Raw genomic sequence first — 10945 nt, forward strand, 5'->3', positions numbered from 1 at the left:
AATCCACTTTGCAATTCAATCCTAACATCTGTGCGTGGTGAGCTGGGTGATCTATGCCCGATTTAAACAAAATAAATTTTTAAAAACAGGGTAGTTCAAACCCCTTAGCCTAAGCTGGCATGTGGCTTGGAGATGGAAGTATGGAACTTCAATTAAAATTCCTTGGCCATCAAGGTCAGGAGTTATTGTGAGGGTTGGCCAACTGGATGCAAAACATTCAAAGGTGTGGCATAAGTTCTTCAAAACTGTATATGCCCATTCAGAGGCTTGCCAAAAAAAACATATCATCCTGCAATCTCAAGGTTTATCACTTTGACCAATCTCCTTGCTCCGAATCAAGGTGGTGTCTCATCGAGTCCATCTCTGGTGCATGCTCACCTCCATCGCCTCTCTCACATCAGATGGCATTAATGTAGACTCAACTCTGCCGTTCTTGCTTCTCTGTCTGTGCTTTTCAGCTCTTCCTGCTTTGGCCGCCTGCCATTGGCCTGGACATCATAAAACATCACTGCAGTCTACATAAAGGATGCAAAATCAGATCCTCTCAACTAAAGATCAGTGAGCTTACTTCAAATTACAAGCAAGGTCATGGAATCCATAATTGCTGTGACATGAAGTCTTCACTGCTTTCAAACAGCCTGATTGCTGACCAACAGTTTGGATTATGTCTCAGTCACTCAACTCTGGACATGCAGCTGCTGTTCCTCTCAAAACAATGGTTGGAGGCCACAAATCTCAATCAAGAGGTCAGGACCATGTCTCCTTGGACATATCACAAGCATTCGACACAGTCTTGGCATCCTCCTTTGCTGGTTAAGCTCTCTGCCTGCAGCATTCAAGGCTGCCTTCATGCCTGGATTTCTCACTTCCTTCAATCATGCAGTAAATGTGTTGCCGTCAATGGCACCCTCTCCTTCCCTCTCCCATTGGAATCTGGAGTTCCCCAAGGCAGTATGCTGGGTCCACCCTTCGGCCTCACCTACTGTCATGGCCAAAAATATTGGCACCCTTGCACTTTTTTCAAATAATGCACCATTTCTTCCAGAAAATTGTTGAAGATTAAAAAACATATTTTGGTATCCACCTATGTATTTCTTTGGTTTGCAGTGGAGCAAAACAAACAAAAAAAATACTGAATTTATTTTTACTAAACCTTAGCATATTCCACACAGAAATCCTAAAATGGCCCAGACAATATGATTGGCACCTTTGAGAAGTTTTTGGAAATCATTAGATTTCAAGCTGCTGGGTTGCCTTTTGTGAAGGTTTCATGAAGCTTTCATGAGTTGCCTGTAAAGGGGGCACAAACCTGATTCTCCTTTACCTTGGAACTGAAATCATCTGTGGTGAGTTGCAGGTGCCTGCAATATAAAAATCGCTCATTCAACCAGTTTGAATGGAGAAAAATGAGTCATTCTTCTGTTTTGTGCCACTGTGTGCACCACAATGAGCATGGAGAAAAGAAAGAAAACCAGAGAAGTGTATGAAGAGGTCAAACACAAATTGTAGCCAAGCAAGGACAATCTCAAGGCTACAAGTCCATCTCCAGAGACCTCGATGTTTCTGTGTCCACCGTACGCTGTTATCAGGAAGTTTAAGGTCCATGGCACTGTAGCCAACCTCCCTGGACATGGCCACAAGAGAAAACTTGATCAAAGATTGCAGAGAAGGATCGTTTGAATGGTGGAGAAAGCACCTCGATCAACTGCCAAACAGATTCAAGCTGACATTCAGACACAATGTATGACAGTTTCAACTCACACCACCTGTCGCCAACTCAATGGAAGGGGGTTCTATGGTAGGAGACTCAGGAGTACCTCACTGCTGAGAGAGAGACAAAAGAAAGCCCAAATGGAGTTTGCCAAAACAAATCAAAAAAGTTTGGAGTTTGCCTGACTTGGGAATGTCCTGTGGACAGATGAGACCAAATTAGAACTTTTTGGTAAAGCACATCATTCTCTATATTGACAGAAAACAAAATAAACCAATGTCACCCGCAGGGTGACTCGTATCTTGCCAAATGGTGACCACGTGTGACTTCTTTAAGGTCACACTGAGGTGAACAGAGCTGCTATCCACCAGGAGCGACTCCTTGAGGAAAATCTGCCTAAGAGAGATTCCGATGAGAATCGTTCTATAGAGTAACCATGAAAAATATGCGTTTGCCTCATAACGTCATAATCTCTCAAGCTTGACATATCTAGAAAGCACTCATCGAGGTGTTCAATTTGAGGTAGTACACGATATGGTTCCTAAAACTTGAAAATTTGACCTTGGGGTCAAATATGTTTGACCTAAGGGCACTAACCAAGAAGGTCAAGGCCAATCGCCACCAAAAATTAATCAGCTGAGCGCCAGACCATGAACTATATTCCCATGAAGTTTGAAGACGATCCGATCAAAATTACTCAAAAAATAAGGGTTTCGTCGACTCCCCTGATTTGTGACAAAGTGACGTTGACCTTTGACCTTGACCTTCAAAATTTTGGGCGCTGAAAGGGACCTCTATGGGCCTCTGATATGCAAAGTTATAAAAATTTCCAATGATAACTGTGCTCTGCAGAATTTTTTATACGTGATTACAGACAAACAAAAAAAAACAAAAAAAAAAAAACATACAAGCTGACTAACATATCTTGCAAAAACTTCGTTTTGGCAAGATAATGAAGCCTTCAAAGAAAAGAACACCTTCCCTACAGTCAAGCATGGAGGAGAACCAGTGATGTTTTGGGGTTGCTGTGCTGCCTCTGACACTGGGTGCCCTGAATGTGTGCATGGAATCATGAAATCAGATTACCAAGGCATTTTGGAGTGCAATTTTGGAGTGCCAGTGTCAGAAACCTGGGTGTGAGTCGGTCATGCATGGGTCTTGCATCAGGACAATGACCCCAAACCCACTTCAAAAAGCACCCAGGAATGGTTCAACACAAAACGCTGGACTGTTCTGAAGTGGCCAGCAATGAGTCCAGATCTAAACCCCATTGAACACCTGTGGGGGAGATCTCAAAACAGCAGTTGAGAGAAGGCACCCTTCAAATCTGGGAGAACTGGAGCAGTTTGCACAAGAAAAGTGGGCCAAACTGCCAGGCTCATTCATGGCTGGAGGAAGCACTTGACTGCAGTTATTTTGTCCAAAGGCTGTGCTACCAAATATTAAGCCAAGGGTGCCAATATTTTTGGTCATGACTGTCTATAAATGATCACTGATGCTCGATAAAACCCTCTATTCCTTGAGCAGATGACTCCACATTGTGTTGCACAGTACCATACTCGCACTGTCAGACAGACTGTAGCTCTGCTAATAATCTAGAATTGATTTGATGACTGGTCTGATAAACGGAACACGTCCTTCAATCCTAGGAAATCTCACTCTCTCACCCTGTCACTCTGGAAAGATCAAACCAAGCCACCTGTTTATTTTCATGGTCAGTCACTGGAAGAGGTTCAATCTCTTGAATTCTCAACTTCAGTCAGCCATGACCTCTCCTGGACCATCCAGATAGCTACGCTGGATGCTGAAGCCTGCCGCAGAATGGACATCCTCAGTCCAGTCTCTAAGGATTTTGTCCGTATCCCAATGGCACATCGCTCTCCCTTTTGGGCTGGCACTCCAGCATCTCAACTGCCTCTCCTCTATTCTGTGGAATCTAAAGTTCGTAGCTTTATTGAAATCTCCTGTGACTAGGCAGAAGCACAGGTCTGTTGCTTTCACATCACAGTCAGGTCCAGTGGTCTCTCTGTTTTGTACCGTCTTTTCTCCAACATTGCTCTGTCTGTTCTCTGCCCTCCGACCCTCCCCATCAACTCCAGGATGCACACGTTCTTCCAGTATCCCCTTCTGGTTAAACTTCCAAAATCCAGGCTGACTGCACACCTCAATTCCTTTCTTCCTCACTTTTCCCATCTATGGAACTACCTTCCAGAGGCCCTTCTTTCCCCCTCTTCACTCCAGGGATTCAAGAAGGCAGTGCATCACAATCTTGTGTCATATCCCATCTTGATCCATGATCTTTATTTCCCCCCCCCCCAACCCTTCAGAACACAACCCTCTTTCCTGCTGGTTTCAGCGTTTCCTCCCCTTTTATTTTCTCTCTTCCTTTTGGGTTGTCGCTAGACTACCGTTATTCTCAGGTTTTCCGTCTGTCTGTTTGTATGTAATGGACAACTCTGGAGGCCAGAGGAGTCAACCAATTATGATGAAACTTGACTGGTAGGTTCATACCAGGATCTAGTTGTATGCTTTTGAGCACCGTTGCTATGGACGCCACCGTTGCCTAGCAACGGGACTTTGAAATTTTTGAAAAAAATCCGAATTTTTTTTTTTTTTTGGAAAATCCAAAAAAATAAAATAAAATAAAAAAAATAAAAAAATAAAAAATCGGCTTCCGTGCTTTTATGCGCACTATAATCAACCTCATTGTCAAAAAAATTTCAGCCCGATCCGTCAAAAACTGTATGACTAGTATGCAATTATATAGCGACCACCCATGTCGCCTTCCAGCTTGTCTCATTCATTCCCATCCTGGTTCTGTCAAATAATTATTTCCCAATGACCCCACTGGCAATTACACCTTGCTCTTCCATTAGCCTCGCTCTTGTGAGGGAAAAAAGTTACTGCGGGATGAGGTGGATGTTGATTGGTCAAAACAAAGCATTATTTTCTAAACAACCTTGAGTTGTGGAAACTTTAAACCAAGATGTTGCAATACCATTGGCGCATCGTCGAAGAGACGCTGAGCAAGATGCGTGAAGACGTCTTCAAGTGTTTTTCCACTGCTATGCAACACCACCTGTCCTAGACAGAGCACTGCCACAGAGCGTACCCGCGAGTGTTGATGTGTGAACATGTGCAGCAGCGGAGGGAGCAGGCTCTCAGCCTGAAGGTGGAAGTGTTCTGCTTGCAAGAATGACAAAGATTTCATTGAAAAACAAGAAAAGTTTATATCATTGTGTTTTATGAAATTTCAACCCAGATTCTACAGATTTTCATAAGCAATCTGACTGCTTATTATTGAGCAAAACCTATGTGTATCTCACAATACGCCACACATAAATATTTTAAAGAATAATTGTGAAAAGTAACTTCAAGATGCAAAAGCACAATGTTAAATACGTTGATCCAAAAGATGTTTACCAATAGGAGTAACGATTGTCTGTGAATGAGTAGAGGAATAAAATAAAATAAAATAAAATAAAAATTGGTTGGTATTACATCTATCAACCTTGACAAAGCATGCAAATGTCAGTTAGATCTGGGAGGTTACCAAACTCAGTGGTGTAATGGTTAGAGTGCCTGCCTGCTCCAAGAGTCTGGGAGGTCGGCCATTCAAACCCCAGCTGCGCCAAACCAGACTTTAAAAAACACGAGCTGCTTCCTTGCTTGACATTCAGCATCTAAAAGGTTAAGAGCACGGACAATCCCCGTAGGTTGGCATCCATGGGGAGGAGGAAGTTCCCCGCTGAGTACGGTGAAAAAAGTGGCACCATTGTTGTTGTGACATGGCTGGTAACCCAGTGTCTGTGTGTTGTCGCATCTAATTGTTTTGTGTAGTGTTGTGTATATTTGTCTGTATGTGTGTGTGCGTGCGTGTCAGCTCCTCTGCGATCCTTACTTCGATCATATTGAAAGAAAATAAATTTTATTTTTTGAGGGTGAAAAACAGGTGTGCGGTTAATACACCGGAAAATAAGGGAATTGGAACCTCTTGGTAGGAAGCAGAGTTCCATGGTATGCTGCTTCCATCAGTTATCTTCTGGTCTCACCACACCCACCCTCTCTTCCATCGGTCTATCTCCATGCTCCACCCTTACCTGACTCCTCATATCACAACCCTTATTCCATAAACTTAAATACCTTCCCCAATAGCATGCTTGTTGCTACTCTCTTTTACTTCATTCTCCAAAACTCCCTTACATGCATTCGCTAATCTGACTACGAACAAAAAGGGACATGATAATGGTTCATAAGATCATGCATGGAACCGTAAAAATAGATGCAGACCAATTCTCTCGGACCAAATACGCAGCACCAAGAGGTCAATCAATCACTCAAACTCATTAAGGAAATACATCGCCAGGACGTGAATAATATGTTCTTTGGTAATAGAGTGGTTGAGGATTGTACAAGGAAATTAGAGGAACTTCAATGCAGGAGGACTCCACCGTCCCCACGACTTCTCGTTATGCTTCGGCTTACCGATCCAACTAAGTTCGAAAATTATCCACTGAATGGACTCACACTACCCTTGCAGGAGACCATTCCAGGCAGGTGTACACCACCCTCAGTGAAACACCTTACAACCAGCCTCACTCTCCTTTTTGTCCTGATAGTATCCATTCTACTGAAAATTTCTTTTGCACTTGTTCTATCTATGCCCTTCGTCATCTTAAAAGCTTAAACATTTATCAGATGCCTTCGCAACCATCTCCTTTCTAAAGTTAAAAAGTCCTGTCTCTTTCAACCACTCCTCATAGCAGAGTCCAACTCGGCCCATGATCAATACACTTGCTCGACATTGTCCCCTCTATCTGGCAGTGAAATCCTTCCTCAGATACCGGTGACATAAAAGAAATGAACACAATATTCCAGATGAGGCCTCACTAAACTCTTGCAAAAAGAGCCGACACTACCTCTTGTGATTTATAATTTAAATATTAATTTATTTCAGCCGATCCGTGAATCACTTGGGGACCAACAGCACACGCTCCAGGAGCCGCAAAGCGAGCGTTCGTGGGACACGGAGTCACGAAGGAGCGGTTAAAAGGAAGAGCAAGATGGACAAGGCAACGCAGCGTTTTGTAATTTTGAAGTGTTCACGTGTAACGTCAATCCCACGAGTCCCGTATACACCACACGAAGCTCGCTAGCATGGGGGAGCTTACCCAGTACGGAGTGGGGAAGCTCACCCGGTACGGAGTGGGGAAGCTTACCCGGTACGGAGTGGGGAAGCTTACCCGGTACGGAGTGGGGAAGCTTACCCGGTACGGCGTGCAGATGCTTCACCGGTGCGGAGTGGGTAAGCTTACCCGGTACGGAGTGGGGAAGCTTACCCGGTACGGCGTGCAGATGCTTCACCGGTGCGGAGTGGGTAAGCTTACCCGGTACGGAGTGGGGAAGCTCACCCGGTACGGAGTGGGGAAGCTCACCCGGTACGGAGTGGGGAAGCTTACCCGGTATGGAGTGGGGAAGCTTACCCGGTACGGCGTGCAGATGCTTCACCGGTGCGGAGTGGGTAAGCTTACCCGGTACGGAGTGGGGAAGCTTACCCGGTACGGCGTGCAGATGCTTCACCGGTGCGGAGTGGGTAAGCTTACCCGGTACGGAGTGGGGAAGCTTACCCGGTACGGAGTGGGGAAGCTTACCCGGTACGGAGTGGGGAAGCTTACCCGGTACGGCGTGCAGATGCTTCACCGGTGCGGAGTGGGTAAGCTTACCCGGTACGGAGTGGGGAAGCTCACCCGGTACGGAGTGGGGAAGCTCACCCGGTACGGAGTGGGGAAGCTTACCCGGTACGGAGTGGGGAAGCTTACCCGGTACGGAGTGGGGAAGCTTACCCGGTACGGAGTGGGGAAGCTTACCCGGTACGGAGTGGGGAAGCTTGCCCGGTACGGAGTGGGGAAGCTTACCCGGTACGGGGTGGGGAAGCTTGCCGGCACGGGTGGGGAAGCTTACCCGGTGCGGAGTGGGGAAGCTTACCCGGCACGGGTGGGGAAGCTTACCCGGCACGGGGTGGGGAAGCTTACCCGGCACGGGTGGGGAAGCCATCCGGCACGGGGTGGGGAAGCTACCCGGCACGGAGTGGGGAAGCTTACCCGGCACGGGTGGGGAAGCTACCCGGCACGGGGTGGGGAAGCTTACCCGGTACGGAGTGGGGAAGCCACCCGGCACGGAGTGGGGAAGCTTACCCGGACGGAGTGGGGAAGCCACCCGGCACGGAGTGGGGAAGCCACCGGCACGGAGTGGGGAAGCTTACCCGGCACGGAGTGGGGAAGCTTACCCGGTGCGGGTGGGGAAGCTTACCCGGCACGGAGTGGGGAAGCTACCCGGCACGGGGTGGGGAAGCTTACCCGGCACGGAGTGGGGAAGCTACCCGGCACGGAGTGGGGAAGCCACCCGGTACGGAGTGGGGAAGCTTACCCGGTACGGGGTGGGGAAGCTTACCCGGTACGGGGTGGGGAAGCTTACCCGGTACGGAGTGGGGAAGCTTACCCGGTACGGAGTGGGGAAGCTTACCCGGTACGGAGTGGGGAAGCTTACCCGGTACGGAGTGGGGAAGCTTACCCGGTACGGGGTGGGGAAGCTTACCCGGTACGGGGTGGGGAAGCTTACCCGGTAAGGAGTGGGGAAGCTTACCCGGTAAGGAGTGGGGAAGCTTACCCGGTACGGAGTGGGGAAGCTTACCCGGGACGGAGTGGGGAAGCTTACCCGGGACGGAGTGGGGAAGCTTACCCGGGACGGAGTGGGGAAGCTTACCCGGGACGGAGTGGGGAAGCTTACCCGGTACGGAGTGGGGAAGCTTACCCGGTACGGAGTGGGGAAGCTTACCCGGTACGGAGTGGGGAAGCTTACCCGGTACGGAGTGGGGAAGCTTACCCGGTACGGAGTGGGGAAGCTTACCCGGTACGGAGTGGGGAAGCTTACCCGGTACGGAGTGGGGAAGCTTACCCGGTACGGAGTGGGGAAGCTTACCCGGTACGGAGTGGGGAAGCTTACCCGGTACGGAGTGGGGAAGCTTACCCGGTACGGAGTGGGGAAGCTTACCCGGTACGGAGTGGGGAAGCTTACCCGGTACGGAGTGGGGAAGCTTACCCGGTACGGGGTGGGGAAGCTTACCCGGTACGGAGTGGGGAAGCTTACCCGGTACGGCGTTGGCAAGGTTCGTGGCACACCTGCAGGCCTCCTTCTTCACCTCGGCGAAGGGATCGAGCATACAGCGACAGAGGGCCGTCACAAAGTCTCCGACATACGGCCCCAGGTCTGGGCCATGCAAAGCGACCACCCGCGACAGCAGCCTCACTAACTCCAGGCGAAGCTCCTCCGCGGGCTCCGCGGGCTTCAGAGGGCTCAAGCGGCGGCTCAGGGCCGGTACGAGCAGCGGGAGATCATCCCGAGTAGGCGGGAGACGATCCAACAGGACGGACAGCAAGCGCAGCGAGCGGGAGCGGCACGCTTCGGTGCGGCTATCCAAGGCCGCCAAAGAAGGCCGCAACAGCATCCTCACCTCTTCCTCGGTAGTTCGCTCGTTCTTTGCCTCTGCCACCAGGACGTCCAAGGCTCGCTGCTTCTCCAGCCTCTCGCCCGCCAATAGCAGGTTCAGCTGTCTTGCCAAGCGCTGAGGAGACTCCAAGGGAGGTCCGTCGTCACACGCCATGATGTGCTACCCGTTACCCCGGCAATGATCAACCGTACATATGATGTCACTTCCACTTCCTGTTAACTTCTTCTTCTCTTCTTCTTCTTTATTTTTCGGTTTCATGGCGTTTCCAGAGCTACGAGACTCTATATACGCCACGCGCCGATGGACACTGGGCTATGGACACTGGCATGGTAGGCCTGACCACGTGATCCCTCATGGCGGACAGAATGCAGTACACGTGATCTGCGATCATCGAACCCGAAGGCAGAGAGAGAAAACATGGTCCAAATCCTCAGGAACCTCACACAGCCCCCTTTTGGGGTGACGCCCTATCCTGTGAAGATAGAGGAGGTTGAGAGAACATTGCCCGAATCTAAGCCTAAATAAAGTTGTCTGATCCTTTCGAGTTAGTATATCCGAGGAAACGATCCACAGGACTCGACCAAAGGGTGCACCTTGTGGCACCACCTTCCCTTGTTGGAGGATTCCCATTTATTCTTCCCTTTCTCGAACGGAGTGAACAATGAATGTTTTCACAAGTCTCATGGCGAAGTCCGTATTAAGAAGACGGTATTAATAGTGCGGTTATTGATGGTGGTTTGTTTTGGTACCTTGTTGGGGGGTGAAGGAGTAACAGGTGCGCAACCAACCTGTTTGATGACGTCACGTTCCAACGGTGACATTGAAAACCTCCAAGATATTTACATTATATTTCAAGGAAAAATAGTTCAGATTAAAAAAAGCCTCAGAAATCGGCTTCCATTTTGTTCGATTGCATATGGTCCCTTGGTGTAGGTAGTGTGAATCCCTTCATCATCGCAGCCAGCTGGGTTGATGTCCTGGGAAAGAGGGGGTTTCAGAGTTCTCCCATAATGCCGTGCGCGCCGCCATGTCCACTGTATTCACTTTCCTGGCAACGATACGGATAGCATCAGTCTATTTGTCAGTCTACTGTCTGTCTCTGTCTCTCTCTCTCTCTCTTTTCATCTTTCCTGGGAAAGCCACATCTCCAAGCTGGCCTCCAAAGCCAGTCGCGACGTCGTGCAAAGTCCTTCCTTGGTACACCTCAGCTTCTCACCACTAACAAAGCCTTTATTCTCAGTCTGATGGCGTACTGCTCTCCCCGTTGAGGTGGTGCTCCTGCCTCACGCCAAGCTTGACTTAGCGCTGTGGAAACCAAGGTTTTCAGATTATTGGTATCTCCTGCGATGAAGCTGAGTCTTTGCGTCTGTCACTCTCTCATCTGAGGCAGGCTGGTGATCTTTCTGTCTGTCTTCTAGTCTCCACTCCGGCTTTGACTCCCATACCCTGCCCCTTGCTCTGACCCCCTACATTTATGCAGGGCGCTCTCAGTCCACCAAAAACCTTCTTCTGGTAAAACTACCAAAATCAAGAATCACTGCTCACCTTCCCTCTTTCATTCCTCTTTTTTCCTGCCACTGGAATAAACTCACACACACTCTTCAATCCCACTCCTTCCTCCAGATCTTCAAAACAGATGTTCACTACAATCTCTTATCTTCCCCCATCCAAAACCTTAATCTTTTCTAACACCATTAATCCACCTCCTTCAACTTCCCTGGTTTCTT

General features: G+C 48.8%; 1 protein-coding gene across 5 annotated transcripts in view; it reads right to left on the reverse strand.

Annotated features, from left to right (window-relative positions):
- The window catches only part of DNAAF5 (dynein axonemal assembly factor 5), a 48552-nt gene extending 39134 nt beyond the window's left edge, over positions 1-9418 (reverse strand). For 3 of the 5 annotated variants that reach the window (XM_085885986.1, XM_085885996.1, XM_085886002.1), the window contains exons 1-2: positions 8858-9418; positions 4710-4894 (exon numbers count right to left, since the gene is read on the reverse strand). In XM_085885986.1, coding sequence (XP_085742112.1) covers positions 4710-4894; positions 8858-9371 — 699 coding nt within the window. In that variant the 5' untranslated portion in view covers positions 9372-9418. The remainder of the gene's footprint in view (positions 1-4709; positions 4895-8857) is intronic. The other 2 variants (XM_085885977.1, XM_085885968.1) reach the window with 1 other exon arrangement.
- Between the last annotated feature and the right edge of the window lie 1527 nt (positions 9419-10945).

This window comes from Eptatretus burgeri, chromosome 1 (genome assembly GCF_056783735.1).
Source record: "Eptatretus burgeri isolate ZD-2024b chromosome 1, Ebu_testis_v1, whole genome shotgun sequence".
NCBI classification, from domain to species: domain Eukaryota; kingdom Metazoa; phylum Chordata; class Myxini; order Myxiniformes; family Myxinidae; genus Eptatretus; species Eptatretus burgeri.